Source organism: Nothoprocta perdicaria, unplaced genomic scaffold (genome assembly GCF_003342845.1).
Source record: "Nothoprocta perdicaria isolate Ctin4 unplaced genomic scaffold, notPer1 scaffold_281, whole genome shotgun sequence".
Classification (NCBI taxonomy): domain Eukaryota; kingdom Metazoa; phylum Chordata; class Aves; order Tinamiformes; family Tinamidae; genus Nothoprocta; species Nothoprocta perdicaria.
In genome coordinates this window covers 360,993-388,439 of record NW_020455512.1, presented here as the reverse complement: position 1 = coordinate 388,439, position 27,447 = coordinate 360,993, and the positions used below count along the sequence as shown (strand labels likewise).

The following is a 27,447-nucleotide window of genomic DNA, read 5'->3' as shown; positions in this document are numbered from 1 at the left end:
TCCAGACCAGATTTCCCAGACTTTTGGCAATACAATTACAGCAAAGCCCCCAAAGGGGCTGTGCAAAGACAGCAGCTAATGGTCTAAGAGAGCCTGTAGACAGTTACAGAGGCGCAAATGCAAAATTCTGCTTCCCCAGACCAGCAGCAATAATTATTACCTGCTCTTGATCTAATAACTCATTATATGCACAAGCACTGGTGAATTTATTCTCTCTTTTTAACAGGTACTCTTCTTTTGCTAATCACTGATAAGGTATAAGCTGCCTGAGCTCTACTAGGGAAGGTTTCTGGACAAGAACAGGGGAGGAGGTACTCATTCACTATTTAATTTAGCAGCTGTTGCCATGGAAATTTATTTTTTTTTTACTGGCTGCTACTGATTAACTCTTTTTTTACATGAGACTAGAGAAGCACGTTCAGAGGCGAGTCAATCTTATTGCTTTTATCTCAGCTTTAAAATGCAGCATGTTCAATGTGCTTCTCACAAATAAACAATTTGTCAAAATCAACTATTCATCAAGCAAATATACTTGTCTCTTGCAATATATACCCCAATTACCAGAGAGAAGCAGAAGCCCTTCTTCCATCTGGAAACCACACCAACAGGAAATGCTTGGCAACTCCACTTTTCTCCTCCTTATCTTCCCATGGGAAGAAGGGAGGGACAGCACTAGGAAGAAAGGCCTGTCCACTAGCTCTTGCTGTTCTGCATTTGTAAATGCACAGGCCAGCAACATAAAGACATATTCAAAAGCCTCGCGCCGCAAGAATTTTGACAACTTCTCTGCATAATGGCTCTTGTGCCTAAAACTCCTTTCCAAAAAACACCTCCCACCACCACAAGCCTCTATAAGCTGTGCTCTATAGAGCATTTACCATGCTCTAATATTTGCCTATCCATCAATCAAAAATAATTCCACGCAATTTTCTCTTCTGAATGACCCAGTGAAAGCAAAAGAGAGAAAGCATGTGGAGAAAAATGTGTTCCCTCCCCAACTTGTAACTCAGGCTATACATTTCATTACATGTCAAGGCAATCTGACTATCCCTTCTAAGTTTAAGGCCATGGAATTTGTTGTTGTTTTACCATTTCCAATTTAAGACAGTGAACAAAGGCCATAAAAGTGAAAAAAAAAAAAAGCTGGAAGCTGGATGGCTGAGACTACTGCTCCAAATGTAGTAAAAATGTTACTCGCTGGCAGCCAGAAGAAATGGTCTCACTCACAAAGGAGACAAAGGATGCAAGACAGCTCACATCAAGCCTAGAGGAGCCGTGAACCTCTAAGAAGGCAAGAAATTGCCTCTGTATTGTTATATTTACATACAGAGTGCTTATATATAAGCATATACATATCTAGAGTGCCATATATTTATGTACAATTTGTAGTTTAACTCTGAAGTACTGGGGAAAAGCATTTCCATTGCAAGGAGCGACATGCATTTGTGGGCAGCAGTATACATGACCATCTCTTTTGGCCACGTAGTAGTCTAGGTGTATTTTAACTTTTTACAACTGATCATAGTGCTGAACACAACAGCAGAGTAAGAAAAGACTACAGACAGAGTAGGTATTTGGCAGAGCAGCGGCTAGAAAAATCAAATTAAACATTCCTCTCTGAACTGTGGGGCCTGCCATTGCTAACTGTAACACAAATGTTTACGTTCATGATCAATATTTCCCTTGTGTGGCAGCATTTGACTTCGCTATTATCCGTAAAGCTACCAAGAGGAAATCTGGCACTCTACTTATCAGCAGAGACAGTTTTTTTTTTTTTTTTTCCCTCCTGAGGCTGTAAAAGGCTATTCAATGCTGGTTTTAAACCAGTTCTGATCAAAATTGCACTTAAGAGAATAGTATAATACATGACAGATCTGAGATAAAAAGAAGAAATTAAGCAGAAAAAAACTGAAATAAAGCAGAACTGTAGTTCACAAGTGACTGATAACTAAATAGAAAGGGGAATTGGGGAGAATGCCTGATGTCAGATGCACAAAGTAATGTAGAGTTACCAAGTCTGCTAAAATTAAAAAAAACCAAAAGGGCACAGATTAATCACCTCTCACGAGCTATGAAAAAGAAGGTCCAGGGTACGGGAAGGAAAAACCGGCCAAGTGAAAGCAGACACAGAAGTGCTCACCCAAATCAACTGAGAAGACTCTGTAATTGCACAAAGCCAGACAGAACCCACTCTGTATTTGAAGTAGCAGCAAAAATGCGGAAAATCAAATCAACTGTCCTTCCATACAAAAAGCCACAAATCTGCCCAAACTGTAGCATTAACAAATGCGTGCTCAACCGAGATGCAATCAAGCTTCTCTTCTTTACGAGATATCACAGCTTAAGATTATTTTCATAGTACATTGCTTTCCAGACTATGATTTAAAAGGGCAAACACCACAAGCCATCTGGAGATTGCCCTGGTCCTCACCCTGACACAGACACTCCCAGCACGTGGAAAATCTCTGCGTGGAAGCCCTGAACTTCAGACACATTCCTCTTCTGTTCTGCAAGCTCCTTTCTGAGCTGGACAAGAAAAATTGCTGGAGTGAAAGCTTAGTATACTGCATTTCCAAAAAGAATACTTAAGTGTTTCAGGTTTGTGATTTCAGCTTGGATTTTTCTATCATCCTACATCTGAAAAGAACATCTCAAGTATCTAAAAATCACCCAATCATTGTATTTGCAACATATGGACAGCATCAAAGAGTCACTGATGAAATATGCCACCGGAGACAGCAACTCTTCTTAGTCACCTCTGTCATACATGGCTGCAAATGTCCTTTGCAGCCACAGAGAGAAGTACCCACAGAACTGGTAAAGAGCTCACAGCTGAAGCCAACGCCTACTCTCTGGGCTGACAGCTTGGCAAAACCTAAAAAAGAGATAGCAGGCATTGAATCCACGTGGGCTTCAGACATCTTCACAAAGCTACCCTGAGACAGCACTCCTCATTTCCCATGCCAGACAGATGCTCAGTGCAGACAAATTGCTAAAACTCCCATCAGCATCCAGATAGGAATGAGAGATATTAGAAAATCGGATCAGATAACCAACTCAATGGAGTACTTATAATACACCTGAAGGCGGGAGGGAAAGGGGAGAGTAAAAAAAAAAAATCAATTGGGTAAGAGGTAAAATGCAAGTCTGATCTAGATCATGATAAAACACATCAAAAGCATGAGCCACCTACTCTTAATTGATGGAACCTGGTCAGCTGACAGTAAAGATGAAGCCACTGCTCCAGCTGAAACTGCAAAGAGCATTTCAGAGCTACAGGCAGCTATACAATACGCAAGATGGAGCCTTTTTTTTGACTATCAAGGCAAATGCTTCATGGCAGTAGCTTAGCAACCAACACGAGCAGGAGAAATACTCTTGACGGGAGAGCAGAATCACCTTCTACGGTCAAGGCTGTCTACACGGGACAGACATTCAGACCCAGCCCTAAAGGGACATGTGCAGAGTACCAGGACAAACCTCACTCTGTCCTATGAAAATGACATGTACATCACCAGCATGTATACCTAAGGAATTAAACTGCAACTGACACTTGCACCGGCAATGAAAATTGCCATCACCATCTTAAGAGAATCATTCTGCAGTAGAGCTGCCAAAAAAACAAATTAACAAGTGGAAATTGGTTGCTGGTTCTGGCTTGACACTATGACATGCACGACAACTTCATTCAGATGACGTGCGAACAAACAGACTCGAGTAGTCGAGCTCGAGCTCTGACCAGTTAAGTGTTAACAGTTCCTGACCCCCGCAGACGAGGATTAATCAGGGAGTTGTCAGGACCATTCTAATAATGGCTGCTTGAAGCGCTGTTCAGAGGGAAGGATTCTAAAAACGAAGATGCTGTCACTTAGCAGCACACGGTAGCGCTCTCTTTAAAATTAATCATGAATAATCATTAGAGGGCTCCTGTTTGCAGGGGAGGGAGTATTCCACATGACCCAGATCCCGACCGTAAGTCTACACAGATGGGATTATAGTCGTCTGGTATCTAATAACGAGAGCTCTGTTTCAGACTTAGGCTTTTTATCTCACTCTTGCTCTCAGATATTGGGAAGAAACGACAGTGAGGAAGTTCAGTGACTTTAACCAGCAAACACGCTGATATTCCTCAAGTTGGGAAAAATATGATGTAAATACAATTGTGCGTGTGGGAGGCTGTCAAAGACATACATTGCAGAGAACACTCATTTCTGTGCCTATGGAGACCTCTTCCTGCATTGCAATTATATTTCCCTGCTTTCGAGCCTCACATGGCAACGTTCTTAAAGCTGTGCTTAAAATTAAACACCTGAATAGTTTGATTAAGACACTGTTCAGGTACTTAAAAAGTTATTTTTCAGTATGATTCATTTGCTTAAAATTAGGTATGTATACAATTATCTTGCAAAATGGAGTCCTCTCTGTTTAGTCCAGTGGGGACTACTGAATTCAGAAATATTCTTGACAGTAGCAGGAAAACAAACAGAAGTGACAGAATGCAGCTAAATATTGTGTTTTCCTTAAGTGCATTGAGACAGCTGTGATGCACACCGCCATATATTTCAAAGTTAAAAATAAATTCCAAACTAAGAATACAGGTGACTATTTCTGCTTTTGATTTTTGCGAGCTCAAAGTCCTCTTCCCTGATTATGTTGCTTATCTTGCTTCCCTCACTTTCAAGTTCCCGTATTAGTCCTTCTAGCACGAGGCTAGAATTACTTGTAGTGTACTGCTCAACACAACACAGCAAACGAATCATATTCTTTCCTACTAGGAACATTATTTCTTATTAGCATTGTTCATTCCTCAGAATTAAACGGAAGTTGTATTTTTAGTAATGAACAAAAGAGTGTCTCAACTGCTCTTTTAATCATTTATGGGTCAAGTATTAATATGCTCAAACTCAAATTCTATTTACTATTTAACTTAGGGCCCAATATTGCTCCAGTATGTTACCAACTTAAAATACTAACGTACAAGGAAGTTAAATACTTGCCAAAAATATCTTACGTCCTAAGGTACAAATTAACCCTTTTGAATTCACAGATGCTCATCATGCCAAAATATTTCCTCTGTACCTTGTAATTTTGAATTCACACCACATGGACAAATCTAAATACACTAAATAATATACATCTTTCTAGACAGATTTAAATATACAATTACGCATACATTATTTTTATGTGGAAACATCTTCTTAACCCTTGGCATGCAGCAGGGAATTTTGCCTGTATTCTCAAATCCCTGTTTTGCCCCAGTGCTGCTGTACTCCTTCAGAAGTCCACAAGCAAGGAGTGTAATATCATGTAGATATATGTATATACATGCAAATATACAGAGATAATTAATAACAAGGAGTTACTCAAGTCACAAGGTTAACTCTACTTCGTATTTAATCATGTCTGAATTACAAGTGCCATCAATCCTACGTGAAAAAAATGGCACTACTGCTCATCTAACTATCTCCAACTAAATCTATGGGCTTCTACTAACGTCCTTGGATTAATTCAGAAGTTGGTTTCCCCGGTTTGACTTCCACCACCTCAGATGAAATTTACTTACCCTACTATTTCACTGGCCTGCAATTAGCTGGCCTTGGGATGCGCATATATATGGTACGTCCTTCATAACTTGGAATTTGGCAGCCGATTTCTACAGTCAAATCTGACAACTGTCAGACCATCAGAATACTTAGCCTGCAGATCACTATAATGAAAGAGGAGATAGATCTCCTAAGCACATTGTGTGATAAAAGGGTATCTTAGTGTCTTCCCATTACATTTCTTCAAATATTAACATGGGTGTTCTAACCTCTAAGAAGTCAGGTGCCTCTACACTTCAAACATCCACTGTTCATGCTACTCCTTACTTTTACTAATAGTTATGTCCTACCAGCTCTGAAGGACTGAAGTCCTCTCAAAATACACAGCCAGCTTGATAAAGCAGTAACGCTTGACCTAGCCACTGTGGGAGCAACCTCATTCCCTTTCCTCTCGGATGTATTTCAACCTTCTGACTTTCACTCTATCTCATTTAACAGCTCCTGTTTACTGCACAGAGCCTGTGCTATATAATGTCTAATTCCAATTTGTATGTACAGGAAAATACCAAACAAAAAATCAACTTTCATCAGAAACACCTGCAGCATGCTTACTAGATGAATCAGAGTCTCTTCTGCTGCTGCCCTGCAAGACTGGGACCCAAGCTCAGGGGCCATCTGAAAGAAAAATTTCATCTCCAGACATCTGAAGGGATGCAAAAAAGTTTTTCCTCCTCACATCAAAGGACATCCTGAAATTAAGGCTACCCATTGTGTCAGTACCGTGTGTGACTGGGGCATTTCATACTTGCTCTGGGCACGGTTTGGCTGGTGCTGAATGCAAGCACAAGCAGAGTCTTGCTGTCTGCACCACTGACGAGGTAGAGTATTTGCAGCAAAGGCATCAGCGTGAGTAAGCAGGGGAGCACAGAAAAGCATGTCGTGCCCCACAGCAGAGCGAGAAGCATTAGAAGCCTGATCAGAAGCCTAGTTTAATGACTGTCATTTACTTGGCTTTTTACCAGCACAACAGTTATGGCTCTCTACATGATGGGAAACTGCTGTATTTCACTGATGCACGGAAATCAGTAACAGAGGACACACCAAACTGCTCTCGATCAATGTGAATAGCACTGACTTCTGTATCAGTGAGCTCCACGCATAGACTTTGAGCACTATGATTACACTTGAGAAAAATAATGGCAAGCAATCCCACAGAGCAGCTTAATTAGGAAACATGAACTGGTTTTGGATGCACTGAAATTCTTCTCTCCCCAAGAGCTGCGCTTTTCAGTTTTCAGATGACTTTATTGCTATTTATGATTTTTCATTTTCTTTTTTTTCTTCTAATTTCTCATTGTGTTATTTAAATCTGTTTCTGAATGAAGGTTCTTCATTGTTCTCCTGCTGTGGCATGCATACAGCTGTAGCTTTTTATTCTGCATTTCCTACTATGGTCCAGGTTGGAAGCTATTTTTCAAGGCAGCTGGTTATTTCCATTTTCTGCACACTTATGAGGAAAGAGAGAGATCAGCTTTTTACTTTATTCAGCCAATTTACTATCTTTCTGGTTGATTTATTAAATAAAACTAGGTAATTTCAACCTATCTACTTCCTATCAGAAAGGTGACTTGTCCCACAGTTAACATGCAGCTGATGTTGTGTTTTGTTTCCCTGCTCAATATCCTTTGATATGTGCCTTGAACACAGAAAATGTATTCAAGAGGCTAAGTACAAAACCTGCTCAGAGGAAGCCACAACTGCTCTGTGAAGCACTCAGGTTTATCTGGGCCTTTGATCAGAGGCTGACTCCAATTGCTATCCTCAATCCTTAACCTGCACAGGAGCAAAACCCTCCTTCCTTGCACAAAAAGCAGAGCAAGGCAAATTTAAACTTGTCTTGAGCCTCTACACAGCTTCAAGTTGAGAGCCCATATTTACGTATCAGGAAGCTTCAAAAACCTTTCAGAAGACAATATATTACTCTTGTGCAAATAATTAGGTAAAAAATCTCAACTAAACCACCTTCCAGGTAAAATGAAATACACACACTTTTAGATAGTACATCTGCACAAAGCTTTTTTTTTTTGCCCATGTACATTAAGCATCGTTTTGCTCAGTTTTTGTTATTAAACACTACACAGGTATCTGCATTAAAACACTGTGATCCACACTGCTGGAGGAGTGGCACTACACGCAACTTCAGGAAAAGCAACCTACCATCTATTCTATTTGCCCAACTGCTAAAAGGAAATAATAAACTTCCTTTGCAAGGCTAATATGAAGCTTATTAAAGCTTCTTTGAGGGTTGTGTGATGCTTGAATGGAAAAGGAAATTATTATTAAGCTTAAACTGTAAAACTGTTAACACAGGCATATTAGAAAAATGAGCTCTGAACGGGGAGCTCCATCTCTTTAAAGCAAAAGATAATTTTATATGCATCTTTCTATCACTAATCCCCAGTTTTCTAAATCCTACATTTATTTTCCACATTAAAGCTATCGAGGCAATATGCAAATTAAATTGGGTGTCTGATATGCAGGGAAAGAAACAAAAGCTCTTACCTTATTCAGTGACAATATAAATGGAACTGCAATTAAAAAACACTCTAGAGAATATTCTGTTCTTTGCTATACCCTAATTTAAGCTGTGCATTTGAATTTTGATCTGCACAATCCCTAACCTGAAAGATGGCAGGCCAACTGAGTAGGGTAACTCCCCAAAATAACTTACAACTTCCAAGAATTTGCCAACTTGTAACTTCCAAAAATTTTTTTTTGCCATGTTACGCACAATTCCTAGGCAACACAGCTCTTAAAACCTTTCTTAAATGGCTTGCTTAAAGTCTTAGAACTAGTAAAATAACAATAATGAAGATGGTCCAGATTCTGCTAGGAAGGAATTAGGTATAATACTGTGCTTGTATCTGACACAGAACATTTATCACAGCAGGTGTCTCTTCAAATCCTTTTTTCCTACGCTTTCTGCAAATACATTCTATGAGCTTATGCTCTATTATTTATATAATGCATACAAGCTATGCAAATAGAGAGACAACTTCAGACTCATCTTCATATAATAAACATATTAAAAAAAACTCACTCTCCTTATTTCTTCCACCCTCCAGCCTATTTGTACTTCAGTATCTCACGTGAAATAACCCATCGCAATCATCTGCTCAAATGAGACGGTGCTCACAAATCCTTTTAGAAGAGGTAACTATTTAAGGTTAAAACAAGAAAACAAAAGGGGTCTCAGAAACAAACTGACATGGCACAAAACATCAACCCGGGAACAGGAGAGGGGTAAAGAGAAGGAACAACAGAACAACAAAGCTCCAATTTAAATCTAGCAACTGTTCCTCAATACGAAGGGATGCCTAAGTCCATGTTCACCAGCAAGGAACATCTGCACAAAGAATGTGAAGAGAGACGAAGACGACAGTCATTCTTCTCTGACTGTCAACACAAATAGCTCACATATGCTAAATTTCATCTTGAAAGTCACGACTTCTAAAAGAAACACAAGTTTCTAGATTTACAATAGCACACTAGAGTCAGAGTAGCAGAACACAGTCAGCGCAGCAGTCAACTGGCGGAGCACAACAATGGGAGCAGGATGTGAATGGACCGCACTGTGGGACCCAAAAAGCTAATTCTCACACCGTCTGAATTCTGAGCGGCTATTTCAAGCACAGCTTTATAACTGTACTTATTCTCTTGGTAACATTTTTGAAGATATTGTCCTTCACTGCAGACAGTTTCCCACCCTCTCTCTCACACAAAGACCATAAGCATATATATGGCTTTTTCCATGTTTCTGTACTGCTGGGTAGCATATTTACAGAGACATGTTAAATGTAAGGCCAGTAGTACTGAGCCTACGAAAAAGCCTCCTGAGAAAAGACACTACTACCGCACAAACAGTGCCAAAACTGCCTTGATCTGGACTGCAGAAACAGCACGGTTCGGCACTACCACCGTTCAGCTCTGCTCTGCACCCTCTTCCTTTGGCCTTGTCCTTACTTCTACTGGATTACTCTACATTTCAACAACAAACTTGGCATTTTGCAAACAGTTATTATAGGTGAGGACAAATCAATTCATTCTCTGACTTAATATAAACCTTCCATCACTGAAATGAAAAAAGATGCTTTGATTACAGTACACTGTTTTCTTTAGGAAAGAAGACAAGCCAATGCAAATATCATCACTGCTGATGATGCACTGTGATAGAGAATCAAACCGTAAAATCCTGTAGTATGTAAAACAGTGGGAAACACCATGCACGTACAAAGTAGACAAGCTCTGTGCCCTGAGGAAATTGCTTTGAAATTCACAGCATTTTAAATTTAAAAATAATGCAATAAATCCCTGTATAGCTTAAAAAATACCCTAAAATAATACCCTATGTATTACAGAGAAGCCACCATTAGATGGTTCACATTTACACATTAAAATATAATTCAGGATAATGATTAAGTGTAGAGGACGAAGCATAGTATCAAGGCAATACCATTTTCTGATGCTCAATACAAGCAATTTAATGGCAGTGTCTCCTGTTTTGATTAGTAGGCAGATATATTTTGGGCCTCACACTGAATGGAAAGAAAATGCTTGCATTATTTATTATACAGCAATATTTACCGTTAATTTATACAATACTAAAAACTTAACAAAAACCTTATTAATTTTGACGATTTACTACACTAACAGTACTTTCAAGCCCAAATAAATCTTTTTACTATGGGGATAAAATGACTCAAACCGTAAAACTTAAGTTTACTGGTTTTACTGTTTCTCAGTATTGAATATGACATTATTACTTAGATCTCATTTGACACTATCTTTACATTAATACAGGGTAATAGAAAGGAAAAGTTTTACTACTGCACAAGCATGAGAGGTACCAGGAAATACACTAAAACTCTTCACCATGAATATAAACAAGTCTTATTTCATATGGGTAGCAATACAGTCTTTGCACTTTTATATAAAGTTTAGCTGTAGTCAACATTATAAAGATCTCCGATATAACCCCAATCTAAGACTGCTGTTAAATACATTTATCTACTTCTTCCTCCATTTTCCTATATTCTATCAGCCTGTTAGTTGCCTGCCCATGTGCTTGTCCTTTGGAGCTGCAGGGGAGTCTTCCCAAAGCATTGCTCCCCGAGCTGCAACCTAAAAAACTACACAGAGAAGCAAACCCTTTCATAGGCAGAGGTGATGACACTTCACCCCTCACATCAGTCTCAAAACCCAGTGTGAAACTTTCTGTTGCAACAGAAGAGAATAAATAGCAACATAAAGCAGAATCAAAAACCAGTGCTGAAAAGGAGAGAGGTGAAAAGCAATGAGAAGGGATGAACGCAAGTCGGTGCCAGAGAAGGTAAAACGGTGAGGCACAGAAGGAAGGGTGATTTAGTTCTTGAATTTGTTCAGGATTCAAAGGGAAGTTAAGGCAAAGTATGGGTAATTGTAGCGACTGAAACGGCAAAGAGAGCCTTTTCAACCCAAATGGAGAGATCTGTTGATATGTGCAGAGAACAGGGGAAAGGCTAGGAAATTGTTTGTTTTGAAAACATGTAGTTCATATGTATTACGGAAGCAGGCTGGTTAAAAAGAGTACTTCAGTAAACTGAGAACAGTTTATAGGTGTAATAACACACGGACAGCTAGGACAACTAAACCTAGAGTGACTCACCCTTATCTAAAGCAGTAACTTTCTTATTTAAAGTTAAGTTAAAGTCCTCCTCATATTCCTAAGACATAAATGCTCAGTAATAATGCTGTGGTAACGGGGAGAAATCAGAAACTGTGTCTGCCTAATAACATACAGAATATGTTCTCAAACCAACGCAGTGCAACTTAAAAAGCAACTCAAAATCAGATCTACACACCACACAAATAGTTTCAGCCAAATTTCACTGAAGCCAATGTCATTATCACTAAGAACTTGATCTTACACAGGTTCTCTATTAGCAACTGCCATAGCAACTTACAGAAGCCAAAATCTAGCAAGTTGTCTTTTGTTTTTTTCCTAAACCATGAAAGCAGAAAATTACACTATAGATTTATTAAAGAGTACACAACACCTTTAAACCATTATTTTTATGAAAGGACTTAACAGATTACTGTGCAGATGCATAGGTATTTGTTATTCTTCTGACATACGAAATTTCACACAGCTTGATAGTTGATAATGAAATTAATTCTAACTACAACTGCAAATTAAGCATTCATGATGCCATAAAAATATCCAGCCATACACTGATGGCTGAAACCTAACATAAAATTAATGCAGACATTTAAACAGCATTATGATTTGCAATTAAGCTGCACAGATCTATTTCAGGAACAGCACACAGAGGTTTTTTATTTGTTTCAGGAAGTGCAGCAGTAGAATCTGTTTTTCTTTTTGCTTGCATTACCTTTTCACCTCCACAAAATAAACAGTTATCTTATTAAATGCAGCTCAATAGTTTATTTGGGCCATGCTGAAGCAGCAAAGGTAAACAGCCAAAGACTACCATTGGCAGCAACAACTTGGGGACTGAGAAAAAAAAATAACTTCAGGAAAATCTGAGGGCACAGGAACCAGCTCATTCATTAGTATATCACTGCAGGGAGGAAACCACTGACATGTTTTCAGTGTGCAATCAAAATCAACTTTCTCGACCACTCCAGGAAATGTAGCTAAATTCCTTTCCTTCACACACTACTTCCATCCTAAGGACTTGGAGATGAGACAAACCCTCCCCTCCTTTCTCCTTTCACGACGGGAGCTGGACCACTGGTAGGCTAGAACAGCGAGCCATGACTCAGTGTAGCTGAGACACCGGCTCAGCCCAGGCTGCACACTGCTCTGAGGAGAATCACTGCACTAGCCAGAGGGCCAATGGAGGCTGCATTCTGCTTGGAACAAAGGCAGGAGGAAGCAGATTAGGAAATCAGCTTCACATGCTGGCTTAGGGGGTTGGACTAGATGATCTCTACAAGTCCCTTCCAACCTTAAGGATTCTATGCTGCCTTTCTCCAGGTAAAAGGACCTGGGAGAGCAGCCTTCTTAAAGAGCTATGCAGAAAATAAATTACTCCAGAAAACAAATTACTTCAGTTGATTACCTTCAGTACTAACTTCAGTACTAACCTCTAGCAATGATTCCGCATCTGCTATGAATTAGTAATTCTGGTGCTATTGCATCTCTGTAATACTTCATGTGCTCCTGCAGCTTTGCACCGAGTCCCATGCAGGCCAAAACTGGTTTACAGAACATGACCAGTGCCTACGCTGGAGATGAATTAAAATCTGCATTTGAAATCCGAACGAAACATCTTTGTCATTTCTAATATATAGAAATTAGGTACTAAACCAAGACATGGGCAAAGACTGTGCACGTATAAACGAGAAGGGCTAATATAGTTAGTCTCACAGAATGAGGTTACATCAGATTTTTGCACCTGGGAAGACAAAGCAAAAGAACAGTTGCTTATCTTGTTATCCTTCCCTCCAAAGCCTTCACCTAGTGCTACTGAAGCCAGAAGCCTTTACAAGACTGAATTCCTGTGAGGTTTCTGACTGTTCCTCAATTCCTAATCTTCTTTAAAAGTGATTAAAAATCTTCAGTCTGAACAATTCTGACTTATAAAACAAAGCTAGACTACTCACCATCCAGTAGCTCAGAAATGTCTATTTAGTAATTACTACTCACCATCCAGTAGCTCAGATATGTCTATTTAATAATTACTCCTCAAACTCAACACAGGTATGTCTTTTTAATTTGATAACGAATTAAGAGTATACCCTTTTTAACTTCATAATAAAGAGTTTACCAAGAATACACAACTGGGGTTCTAAGCCTGCAACCTTCACACTCTCACTAGTCTGAATATAGACTGTTTAAAGTCACAAGAACATTTCATGGCTTGCCAATGAGCTGCCGATGTCCAATGAGTTTACATCAACTCCAAATAACTTCAACCTTCTAGCTAGTCCTCCGTCATGCATACTGACCTAGGTCTTTTCAATTCACTTGATTTGCCATACTAAATCCCACCACACAACAGCTGCTGAAAAAAACTGTATTGCACCGATCACTGTGTTTGTATTTATGTTACTCTTATTTTTCCATGTTATAATTACAAAATCACTCCTGGAATGCTCCGAGAATGGTGAACAGCACTGTATAACTGATGTTACCTGCAGTATGGATTCTTGTCCCCACAATATCTCAGTTCTTGAACTCCAGTCAATGCTCCCATTCTTTCAGATAACAAGAGAGAAAAGGTGAGCCAGAGCAAAGCTGGTGGCATGAAATGGTATATACAGGTTTTTCCTCTAGCTGACGGGCTCTGCAATTAAAAACTATTTTGGTAATCAGAGATCCTACCAAAATAGACAAAGAGTCAACACTTCACACAGACAAGACCAGGAAGGAAGCAGGCACATGATTTCCTTATGCAGTTACAAAATACTTCACTGCACTTAACACTGGTACATATACAACACCTACAAAGGAAGACCAACTTATTGCCATCCCAGTTTACTTCCCACCGTTCTGCTGGCATCATTATCTGGGCCTTCTGTTATTAATCAGACATTTCCACTTACTCCTGAAGCTTTATATTCTCCCCTAGTTCTGAAACCATGACCTTCCACCAGCTCCTCCAATTATTTTAAGACAATTGCTACAGACCAGAGAAAAACTTCTCAGCAGTTCAGATCATGAAAAGATCTTGAAAAATATTTGCGTAGCACCTAGCTCCCAGATTGTTCTGCCACAATTACAATGGCTTTTTCCTCTTTAAGATGGAAATAGGAGCCTGCCAATCATTTAACTTGTCTGAGTGCTAGTCTTTCCCATCAGCAACTCAAGAAAACACAGTGGTCGTGCAAATATTTCACTAGGTATGTTCACAGACAACACTAGACATTTGGATACTTTTAAGAATGAAGGTAAGTAAGTCCATTCCTTTGAAAGTGTTGAGAACCTAGGCAATCTCCATCTCTCAGCAAACTCTAGAAGACATTTTAACACTGCCAACCCCAAATACCTTGAAATAATGTCATACACCCCAAGAATCCTGAGGTATCACTAGGGAGTAGCTTTGGTGAGAGAGTTTAGTTTTGAAGCCTCAAGGTTTCACATAGTCAAGCTTCATTTTCTTCATATGACGTTTTATTAAAAAGAAAGCCCATATTTTCTCCTGTGCACATGCCTGAGCCCAGGGCATTAAAAAACCCAAATTCAGAAAGAGTTGGCAACATAGCATTTCAATATTATTTAATTAAAATACTCATCTTACATGCTGCAGGGATCAGTAATATCAAAGACAAACCGAGGGCGGAGGCTGAAGGGATATGAATCAGAATAAGCAATCGCGTTAAACAAGAACACTTTCTGCTCTCTAAAGGGAAAGAAAACACCATGCTTTACAGTTTTTTTCTCTAGACAAAAAGAACACACAAAAAAAGAAAAAACGACCCCAAATACAATAAAAGAACTTTTTAAAGAAAGTTCTGATTAAGTTTATTAAAGGGAAAGGTAAGTGTGTGGTTTCACCAGAAACCAGAGTTTCCTTCTTACTTAAACTTTCTTCCCCTTTTGGGGGGAGGAAAAAACATAAAATAAAGCTTCCTTAAAGCATACGAGGTAGGGAAGTCAAAAAAAAAAAAAAAAAAAAATCATGCGTTAAATACTATAGATCACTTCTGATAAACACTGTCAAATATGCACCAGAACAGAACACAATCCTCTTTTGGAAATACGCTAAGAAAATGAGTCGCCACCAAAAAAAGTTCATTACATATACCTTTCTCAGTAAAGGATAGGGACTTATCACAAATATTTTAAGTAAATACTTGAGATATTCAATCTATATAAAAACCAGACATAACCATTAATGTCCAGTGCCTTTTTTCGATTAAAGAATTCATAGACACAGGAACACAGATTCCTCAGAGAAAACTCTGTTCTGCTCTGATGCACGTCTTACACATGGCTCTAGTGGCTTTAGCACCGTTATTAAACATATACTATTGTTAGACTGATTTCAAAATTGTGTTTGTACTTAAATCTTATAAAGATATCTAACTGATTCCGAGGCTTTTTTTAGAGGTTAAAAATAGAGATTATCCAAGTTTTAGTGTTCACTACCACTTCTTTTTCCTGACCTTTTTCAGAAGTTTTACTGTCCTGCCATAAAGACAATTTCACCGCATATAAAAAAGATATTTCATCTGTGACAATTAAATACAAAATTTTAGATAAGTTCTCTGGTTTCATGTAAAAAGACAAAAACCGTAAAACCGTAAAACCGTCATTTTCATAGAGACGCATCTCTGCGAAGAACTCAATTTAAGTTCAAGTTGACCTACATGCATATACGGCCAATATGAACTGGAAAAAAAAAAAGTTACAACACTACTGTAAGCACTTCAATATCAAGATCCCCATCCTAAAATATATTTGCCTTGTGTGCTTGCATTTCATTTCTGAAATGTGCCTAAGCACATTGTAAAAGCAAGTTGCTTGATCAAGTTGCCTCCCAAGCGACCAATCTCCTTGGGTAAACTTACCTAAAACATCTCTTAGAAAAAGAATGTTATTTCTTTTGCTTACTGTCACAGTTTCTGAAACTGTGCTCTCCATTTGTACTGACTACCTCTCCTGAAATACAACTAAATTGGAAAGAATAAATCTAAGCAGCGGTGACTTGCAGGAGCATTTAACTTGCAGGGTAAAAAGACCGAACAGTGTCTTTGGTGTACACTTGAAATAGCATACACTAATATCAACAGCTACAACATTAAGACAAAGGCATCTTCGTGACCTGCAGGACAAATGACCAAGTCACACTGCTTGTGGAAAACAGTACCATTGTATTCTGAAAGAACAAAGAAATCAGCAGTTAGCATTGCATATACTACTAAGCGTAAAGTTTTAAGCGTAGGAATTATGTTCACCCAGCTACTTCTTAAAAAATAGCTACAAGCACTCCTCTGTTTCTACAAATGCAGTAACTTCAACTCAACTTCCATTACTGCAAGCTAAACGTATTTTTCCCCTCCACAGAGTACAAGGAGTCCATGCCATGTCTGGTAAAATACTGTTCATCACAAACAAGCCAATGAAATCCCTGATTGGGATGTAATACTGTACAGTACTGTCAACTTGACACTCATAAATATTCCATAGTTATTAGATTATATACACCTTGTTTGCTTCAAACAGCGTATTGCCTATACATTGTTTAACATAGCAAGTTCTACTTAACAAGTTGTATGGTTTGGGGCTTGATCACTGGGCAAGAATGAGCCAAACTCATTTAATAAGAAAGGCTCCCTTGCAAAGATTTTATAATCTACATATTGAACCAAGATTAAGGCTGTCTTGGTAAAAACAATTGCCTAGGACAAACATCACAGACCTTAAAACGTGTAAGAACTTGAACAAAATTCCTAAGCTTTACAGAAGCACCTTATTCTCCCTGGATTTCTACTAATCAAGGATGTGAACATCCAGACTGGGACTACTCCTGTCACAAATTATTCTCGTCACATACTTTTCACCTCAAACACAGTTTCCCTCTTTGGGAAACCTCTCAGTTTCAACTGCACACAAAAATCTTTTGATGGACTCCAAGATATGGCTCTTTGCTACTTTCTCTCTCATTTTACTCCCTCATTTTACTATAAAGCACCATCCCATTGATTTAATCCACACTTGTTCAATTCTTTTTTCAGAAGCTCTATTAAGAATGAAGATGCCAAGCTACTGTAGTACTAGTGCCATTACTGTTCCACAAGCCACAGAAAACTACTGATGCAGTGGCATATCACATGTTACAATCACTGCCTCATCAGCATACAAGATGAGCTGTATCTCCTACTGAAACTGCAGGAACACCCATTTTGGGCACATGGATCTACAGACTATTTATGCCAAAGCTCCCAGAAGAAGGACCGACATGGACCAGCAGTAAAATTCCTATTCTACAAGTCTACAGATCAACTTGCCTGTGTGGCCTTTTAAAGCTGATAGCTTCCTCTTTATGCTCACATACAGACGCGGTCAGCGGAGCTAGTATAAACATCCAGGAATTAACATAGGGTTGTTTTGAACAGAAATTTGGTTACCTTATATTCACAAGACTTAAGAATACATTCATTACAAGATAACTTGAGACATATGAAGAGAGTTCATCTGATCCTCAAGATAAACCAAGATCATGCAACTTGAAAGAAAGGATCAGAATCAAAATGATGTATTACACAGGAAAACTTAGAGAAAATTATTAGCAGGTTTACATGCTTAAAGCCACAAGATCTTTCAGATTATTAGTTGCCTTTTTTTTCCTGTGCTAGTTTCACCATGTATTCTCCTGTCCAAGAATTAATGTATTTATGTCAATCAGTCTCAGACTGAGCTACAAAAGTCACTTCCTTCCTCCACGCAAAACGTCCAAGACCTACCATAGTTATGAACAATCGCACCCACCTGCACATACATCAAGTCCAGAATGCCACATGCATCATTTATTTTCCTATCCTAACAAAAACCACTCCACTAGTATGTCTTATTTAATAATTGCAGGTAAAACCCAGATATAATTCATTTCAAGCATTTACTATGTTAATGACAACACATGTTATGCTCAAGCATTAAGTTCGTGAGAAGAATGGAAGTTGCAGTTGTACAGCTTTTTATTTTTACGTATATATATGTGTGTGTGTGCATGTGTGTGTGTGTACATATCAGCATGCATTTTGGCATTAAGCCATGTTTTATTGCAAGGAAGTGTGATTTAATAAAACATGCCACTGTCAACTCACCACAGCGTGTGCTATATCTTTTCTACTGGAAATGGTTCAGAGAAGTCCACTTCATGCACGAGTTGCCATAGCTGATATCTGATTCTGGCCTGCTGCAGGGACAGGTTTCTAATGCTAGCCCTGAATAAAACCAAAAGATAAATTACCTGGTTGGTAGTCCTTTAACATAGAAATATACAAAATAGTTACCATAAAAGCAAGCTGACTTGAAATGTCAATATTATATAGCACATTTTATAAAGAAGCACAGTTCTGCTCTGAAACGCATCTATGAGGTTGGATATAGGGGAGAAACAACTAATCAAGACGCAAAACTTTCACTAAACCAAGTTGAAAAATCACATGTAATCACTTCTCTAATATGTAGGAGGTTTTTAAAAGTTGAAAGGCTTGATCATATAGGTCGGCAATACAAACACTACCAACATCTTCATCAAGTTTTTGAGATAAAAATACATATAAAGAAATCTCAGACTATCCAAAAACATAGCGCAAACAATAAATGCAAAGACTTGGGATGATATAACAGTAAATTCAAAGGAGTAAACAAAGAATGTACAGCCAAGTCAGTACCTATTCTTCACTGCTAATAACTAACTGCTAATACACCTGCCATACTGCATTATCGGCACCATTCTGGTCTACACATTAATCAAAAATTCCAGGTATATAAAAGCAGTGGCACGCTTTCAGCGGAAGGCTGATATTTAACTGTGGAAGATGATAGTAGGACTACAAGATTTAAAATCCTTATGTATGAAGAACTGTTTCACGTGAGAGGATCCATGATGTTTCACCAAACTGAGCCAAGGTTGGCACACACTCAGGCTCCCTGAAGCCCCATTGAAATTACTTGTCCCTAATATCTCAAAACATCTTTCCAGCGTGAAAGGCTTGTGAAACAGGTATTGCCTAGACTGGAATCAGTATTTCATCCTTCTGAGTGTTCTACCTTAAAACTGTTGACTCCGATATGAAAAAACTTGACAGCACTGTAACATGATATTTCACAGGTCAAGCACAGTGCAAAGTAGCTACGTGAGACTAGAACGGCATGAGATTTCCCTCTCAGCATCATCACTGCTATGTCAGCCAGGGGTGGTACTAATGCAACCATCTACCTCTCTTTTCCTTGGAGTCAAGTCTGAAAATACAAAAATATAACATGCTTTTTCTACTTGTGCAAAGTGTTGTCAATCCATCCTACGGTTCCAGCAGTCTGGGGCCTCCTAAGACAGCATCATGACCTTCACATCCTTTCCACAGAGGAACATGTCATTGCCACTTGAAGTTCATATACAGAAACCTTATTCTTAATAACAATAGTATAGTAAAAAGCAATGCAAACATAATAAAACAAGACAGAAGCACTCCTCCTGCTATCTTAGAGAACTAGACAAAACTGCTCCTCACAAACTACAGCATCACGGCTCACAGAAAATGTATTGACAAGTTGTAAACTTTTAAACCAGTGGACTGGGAACCATTACATTCTGTCCCATTCTCGGTATCCGAATCTCACTGTCACAGCACAGAAGGAAGTTTAACAACCCCAACACCTGATTCCACACTAATGAAATTTTACTTAGTTTCAATAAGATTTCTTAAATACAAAAGATAATTTCTTTCTCTGCAATGCTTCATTTGTCTGTCTGCATGGATAGTGCTGCGAGAAACAAACGAACAATAAAAAGCACCTTTTTTTCTTTACCACTCATGCCCTTTCTTAGAATTTTCTTGCAAATGGCCCAATTGAAAACTGTAAGCTTGCAAGAACCAGAGAAAAAGGAGAGCAAAACACAAACGTAGGAAAACAGTTGGTCTTTCTACTTGGTATTGCAGTGCAAACATGTCTCAATACAGCAGAGCAACAGCTATGGTCAACACTGCAGTCATCACGCTTAAGTCATGATTTCTAGGCAGGCTCTTATGAGCTCAAAATGAAACCAGAAGCATGAAAGGCTCCCTCTTCACAGGCACTAGCCTTAACAAACTCATTCAAGAACTGCTTTCATTTGAACAAATATCAACAAGGTGGTATTTTATGCTTTTCAGGTATTATCCAGAAAAAGACTGTAGCTTGTTTTCAATTACGGCTTAAGAGATTCAGAAAGCAAAGCTGTGGATTTTTCTCTGAATTCACATTTTTTTTAAGATTTGGAAGGCAGGAAAAAAGTTATCTTGTGTGCAAGAATAATGCTTATATCCAATTCATTTGGGTCTGCTTCACCTTCCGCTAAATTACACAGGCTTGGTAACCAACTGCATCCTAAAACAGCCTTCCAGAGCCCATACCATGGTGGGAAAATTCTGAAAGTGTGCTCATTGTTTATAAAAGCCCCATCTCATACCCTGACACCTTAGGATGGTGTTTGGCCTTGCCATTATTGATCTGGTACTATTAAATCTTTAAATAATGGCTGCAGATGTGTCAACAGTTCACAGAAGGAAAAAGCATCCCCAAGGTCTCCTCATAAAATACTCTTCTAGCATACATGGATCTTTATAACAATGAGAGGGACATTTTCTGTTATTGAGGCACACAGGCAGCTGAGGATAACTCATTTTTCCCATTGTATTATTTTTGCTCTTACCCACTTTAGAAATCTCTCTGCAATCCCAAAGCTCTTCAAGAAAACCATAATAACAACAGGATCCCAACGAATTATACGTGCTCTGAAACAGCAGGATAGAACAACATGAGAACATATCTTAATGAGTCAGGGAGGGAAAATATCACTTAATGGCTAAGGTTCAGTCACCTTTGTCATTCACATCTGTGTCCTCAGAGGAAAAACTTGTTTTGTCTAGCCAACCAACACCAGTACAAGGACTGAAGAGACAGCAGAAAGCCCATAAAGGAAAACACTTGACCCCTTGGGTAGCCCTGGCCAGGGGTTACTGAGCAGTGTTCTGAAACAGGGCTAGAAGCTAAGAGGTTTAGCACCTAAAATAACCAGAGACAGTTCATATGTAAGCAGAGAGAAAAAGCCCAGTGCAATTCACAGATCCACAGGACCCACATCCCTCTCCCCACAATGTTGACACTTCTCTCTCTTCCAGAGCTGACTTGCACGATAGGCTCTGTGTCCTGCAGCAAGCTGATGTGGGGAAGCAAGAGGAAGGACGGGGGGAAGTACATGAACACACATCACACTTCTATGCAGACAACACACCAGGTTCCTCTTAAAAAGAGCACCCACCTTATACCTTCATTTCCCTTTCTGAAGTTGGCATTTTCACATCATGTCTGCTCATTTTCAAATGTGTCTCTTGTAAATCTCGCCCTGAGCGTTATCAGAGCAGGGCAAGCCTGCACTGAAGGTATCGCGAAGCTATGCAGCAAAAAGGATCCATGTAAACAAGCTCACAAGCACCCAAGATGTGAATGCCATGGCACACGCTCGTCGTGCTTCACTGGCAGCACAGCTTGCTTATTAAGCATTATGCTCTAACACTTCATTAATCCAACTCAAACCTGTATTATTTGTAAGAAGGCCTTTCTGCAGAACAGAAAATTTCCCCCTACAGCAATAGTTCTCCTGTCAGATGATTTCCCTGCAAAGCAACATTGATTTCACTGCAGTGTCTACAAATTATTGCCTTTTCCTTGACAAAATAACTGCCCTTGATGTGCTGTAAACACTTTTGCTTTAAAATGCAGTGCATTCTGTTCATTTGCATTTGGGAATCATGCAATGGACTGATAGCTGCCTGAAGAAACCATTTTCTCCCCTACAGCCTCCACATTCAGCCCACCAACACAGTTTTTTCAAACACTCTTCCCCCCACAACCACACATCTTTTTCTTCCATTTAAATTCAGACCCTTTGCAAAAGGCCTAGGCTTGTGCCCTCCACATCTTGAAACTGCTTAACATCACCCCCTTGCCTTTTTTTTTTTTTTTTTTTTTTACCAATTCCATTTAATATAGCTCTACCTATATCATCCATATAATACACTCATTTCTACCCAACTGCAAGCCAAGACTTCCGTACCCCGCAACAGCCCTCGCAAGCAGCATTAGAGGCTACGAGACTGACTACAACACTGCTGTTTACATGAACCAGCTGGCCAAACGCAACCCCTCCTGCCCCTGCCGCGCTTCTGCATCGCTCTCACTGCCACCGGTCACCTAAAGCGCCCCGAGAAGCTCAATACACACCCGAACGCAGGAAAACGACGGTCCTCTGGCCGCCAAACCTACTGCTGCAGCCTCCTCGCTTCGGTCGGCCCTTTCCTCCATTAACCTGCCTCTCTCTCTCTCTCTCTCCCCCTCTCCTTTTTTTAAGCAGCAATCAATATTCATCACCCCACCCTGCAAAAGCAGGTTAGTCATAGAATATTAGCATCAGCAACCTACCATTCCGTGCTTGCGAACTATTCTCCTCGTCCAGCAACCTTTTCCCCAAACTGCGATTTTAGGTGGTATTTTTAAACCACATTCCGAATAGCGCCGAGAAAAAAAAGACAGACTATTAATAGTGATAATAAAAAAATAAAAAGAGAGGCAGTGTAATTCAAAAAAATCAATTCCCCCCCCCCCCCCTTTAAAGCACTAAATAAAAGCCTGGGGTAGCAGGTAAAGCAAAATGGAAAAAGGGAGGCAAAATGTCTGAGAATAATGGAATAAAAGAGAGGCAAGAAGAGAGTGGCTTGCTGAATCACGCTCTTTCACTGCCTGGAAACCATTGTGCAGCGTGATGCTGGCTGTACCATTGTGGAACCTACCAGAGGAGCCAGGCAGAGAGCTTGGGGAATGGGGCTGCTATGGCAACTGAAAGGAGCACACATGACGTCAAAGCACACAGAGGTCTCTAAGGGGGGGCCGGGAGGGAAGGACAAGAGGAGGAAGAGAAAAGCCTAATCTGCAACCACAGCTACAGTATCTCCTAGTGAATCAGGGGACGGAACTGACTGCAACGGGAAGCTGAATAGCCTTCTGTAGCACTTAACAGCAGCAGCAGCTCGGGCATCTGCATCGGGGAGCGAGTCAGTACAGAGAGAAGGCAGGAAGATTCATGTGCTGCAGATCTGCCCTTTTGTTTGCTTAGGCTGCTGCATGCACACCCCAAAATGCCCGTCACCCTAGGATAAGCAAGTACTGCAAATAAACTTATATTTGTTTATTTGCAGTACTTGGAGATGGAGAGACATCCTGTAATAAACCAAACGAGAGGTTACTCAATGAGGGGAAGAGTTTGCAAGCACAATCAGTAGGCTATAATTGCTGATATTCTGCGACTAACGTGGTTTTGCAGGATGGGGTGATGAATATTGATTTTTTTCTTCTTAAAAAAGAAAAAGAGAGGAAAAGGGCAGAGTGGCCATAAATCAAGTAGTGTAAGGGAAGCAAGACAGCTCTACATAGGACTTCAGCTAGAAGACAGCAGGAGTCACCAGTAACTCTGGTGGTTCGCTTCAGAAGGTGGTAGCATCCCATGTTGTGGGACTCTCAACAGTTGCTTGGTTCCTAGTCCCGAATTTGGACATTTTGACAGTGACGTGATGGGGGGATCTACAGTTACTCTTTGGCCTTCCAAGGGACTCTGTTTGCAGGGGTATATTGATTCTGTGTGCATGCTGTAAGTAACTACCAACGAAGATACTTTTTCTGTGCTTGAACAGTTCGCTAAGAACAAAGTATGCCTGTAAAACCATCATGCTAGGCTCAGCTTCCACAACATTTTCATCCAGAAAACATCTAGGTTAGAAACATCACCAGCAAATTCCATCCGGATGGAATAAACCTTTATTGAAGCACAAAATTCTTAATTCAAAATATATCTGCCAGATACAGTTCAAAGGCTCTCCAAGCAGATTTCTTGCCGCTGCCCTGAGTATTCCACAGGACAGTCTACAGCAAAGCCAAACACTGTCCTTTATGACCAGAACTGATGCCACAGTTTTCATCTGTTGCCTTTTGGGGTCCTCCAAGTGTCTTCAGCAGGCCATACACTGACACATCGCGGAATGACAAACATTTCATGTCAGCAGCATGAGCATATTTCAAGCCAGGCCATTTCACAGCCAGTTGGGCCATCTGTTCTACTCATCATTTTGTTCCTTATGTCCCTCCACTCCCTGGGTCATGAGCCTGTTCCACCTGTGTGTTCTCTGATTTTTCATCTTCATTCCCACATACATACACCACCATTTGTTCACAGGAAGTGACAACAAAAACAACAAAGCACTACTTCCCTATGTTGTTGGTATTGTGTTTTTCTGCTTTGTGGTTCTGCTACAGATGAAGAATCACCATGGAAAAATCCCTCCAGGTTTCACAGTAGGCCTAGGGAAAAGTGAAGCTGCAGTGCAGCAAAGACAGCATACACAGGGACAAGCTGTGCCCAGAGAAAGCGTTACCAGGGCCACCAAGGGCTTGAAGGAGCTACCAAGAGCAGCATTCAAATCAGCTCTTAACTGACAGCTAGAAGCAGCAGCTACAATTAGCAGTAATTACAAGTTATAGAGACAAAACAAAAACAACCTTCAATCTCCTCATCACATTACTGCCAAAGAAAAATATCTAACAGGCAAATATACTGCAACTTTCACTCTAAAAGTTTATTCTTCACTCTAAAAGTTTATTCTTCTGATGGTATTGAAGCTCATCAACATACTATGGGATTTTTTTTTTTTTTTTGGTTCCTGTTCCTTCTCTATGAAAACACATCCTTCCTCTAGACTTGTAGTTTTTTTTTTAAAACACTAACATATATCATGTTTGCACTAGAAGAACTACTTCCTCTTCCAGCCTAAAGAAGGGATGTAACACTAAGCAGTTTCACCCATTCCACACTATCTTAATCTTCTATATCCAGTCATTCACAGGAAAATACCCTAAAAAAATACGAACGGGTAGAACAAAGCCTGTTTACTGTGATTCAAAACCCTACACTGCTGCTCATTTGGCAAAATCCTACACTTCAGTGATCATATTTATGCATATATAGTAAGAATTATGAGTTCAATACTAATCGGGGCAATAATATTGTAGTCTTTCTCTATAACAGGATTACCTAGGATGTTCAGGATACATCCAGAACAAAAGAATCCAGAGATTCTTTTCTTGGAGGAAAAAACACTGAAGAGAGAATATGTTTGAAAATGGCACTAACGGCCTACTCAATGAGAAGAGGGGTGATGAAACTGCATTTCTGAATGAACTGGAAGAGGAAGGAAAAACAGTGAAAAGCCTAAGTCCTTACAGAGGTGACAGAGGCTTCAGAATCCAATTACGGTTATTTGTTTTCTGAACAAAAGATTTAATGGAAAATAGTTCTTTTTCAGATGCTTTTTCTGATATAGGGATGCTGCTTTCTAAAGCCAGGAGAGCAGTACCAGCCTTTCACTTCATTTGTCTGTAGTGACTACAGCTTGCTTTCTGCAGTATCTTGCAGAGTTGGTTTATTAGCTGAACTAACACTCACAAAGATGCCGTAAAACACTATCTGTCCTGGAACTGAGCTTCTTATTAGCACTGCAATGGCCTGAGTGCAGAAAATTTGAGTGAAATAATTTCAAGAGATGTTTTTAGGCTGGATTCCATTGGCACCAGTTTCCCGAAGAGCTGCTTTGGCCTTAACAAACCTCCATGATAAGCACCTAAAGAGAGTTTGAGTCTGATATCAAGTAAACACAACTGAAGCAGAGGTTTGCAACACAAGGATAGCCAAAAAGACCACCGTAAGTCACTTCATTTCAGGTAGGCTCTTAGTGCTTCTAAAGCATTCAAATGTAAGTTTCCCTTCACACACAACTTCTCCTATTACAGTAAAATCCTGAATTAAACACACACAATTTACAATCCAGGACATGAGCACTACACTGTACTTCTGTGACCTATTTTGATCAGACAGAGTGAGAGCACTGAGGTTTGGAGGACAATTATGTCCAAAATTGTACATTTCAAGTTATATACCTAAGTAAAACAAGAGAGAGCATCCATCAAACAATAAATAATGCTGAACTATAATAATGCTCAACTACGGTAAACTATTTTTCATCTGTTCAGTTCAAAATACTAATAAAAGTTTAAAAAGTAGATGTACATAGATGACCTACCCTTTAGAAGAATTAAGCACTGCTTTTAATGCATTTAGAGGAAAGCAGGTGTGGCTTTAGCAGGTTTCATATGCATCTTCTGAAATAGGGCTACAAGGGGAAGAGCAGCTGCTGAAGCACCAGCTCTGTCTCAACTAGAAGCACTCAGTGAAACACTGTGTTAACCCATGCGAAGCCCAAGAGCAAGCTGGAATTGCCCATGCAATTTATGTCATTCATCCTTGAGCCTGCTGTCTCTGCTGCATAGATAACTGAACATAGCAGCTATTAAATTGCCAGAAGTTGTCAGTGGCATCGTCAAGTAACGTGAAATTGCCAACGCCTGGTGCACTGGGCTACAAACTGGTGATTCAGGAGCTTCCATCTCCTTCATGTACTTCTTATTCTTGTTTCATTAGCCAAACAAACCACACTTGATGAACGCACTTAAAATCCTGAGACTGTTAGAGTGCTCAGTAGGATTTTATTTTAAGGGTTAAAGTGACATACTAATCACTGACAGAAGTTCCTCCAATCTAATCAGTAGAGGAGCCAGAACTCGTGTGATGCCTCAAGAGTGCTTTCAATCAGGATTTTCTGATTCTAGCCTGATGTAGTGCTGCACAGTCAAGTTTTAAGATACAGGTAACATGATATATTATCTACAAATTCTGGAATCCAGCTTTGCTAGGCCATGGCTGCTCTTCCAATCTAAGTGCTCACTATACGAAGGTTTTCTTGACTCTGATGTATCAAAGCAACTTTCCATCTTGAAGACTGAAAATAGGGACCATTTTTGTGCAGCTCTCAGTTGTCTTCTTAAATCTCCAGGGTACTGCACTTCAAGTTTTAATCAACGGTGCTGTGACTGGCATAGCATTAGCTTTCTGGCTATTAAAAAGCCCAAGCACAGTCACATCATACACATCAACAACTTGACTGTAACAGAGTTAGCTGTAATTAAGAGTGAAACCAGAAACAAAAGCTGTTAACTGAGAACAGACAAAAATAAGGATGGAAGGCC

General features: G+C 39.6%; 1 protein-coding gene across 5 annotated transcripts in view; it reads right to left on the bottom strand.

The window, feature by feature from the left end:
- Positions 1–27,447, bottom strand: part of MAPK10 (mitogen-activated protein kinase 10) — a 133,096-nt gene that overhangs the window by 95,894 nt on the left and 9,755 nt on the right. Inside the window, exons 1-2 of one of the 5 annotated variants that reach the window (XM_026041324.1) lie at positions 22,741–22,874; positions 18,378–18,497 (exon numbers count right to left, since the gene is read on the bottom strand). Coding sequence is in view for 1 of the 5 variants with exons in the window: in XM_026041322.1 (XP_025897107.1) it covers positions 22,741–22,743 (3 nt within the window). In the remaining 4 variants the exon portion in view is untranslated. Of the gene's footprint in view, positions 1–18,377; positions 18,498–22,542; positions 22,597–22,740; positions 22,875–27,447 lie in introns of those variants that run through there. The other 4 variants (XM_026041325.1, XM_026041326.1, XM_026041322.1 and 1 more) reach the window with 4 other exon arrangements.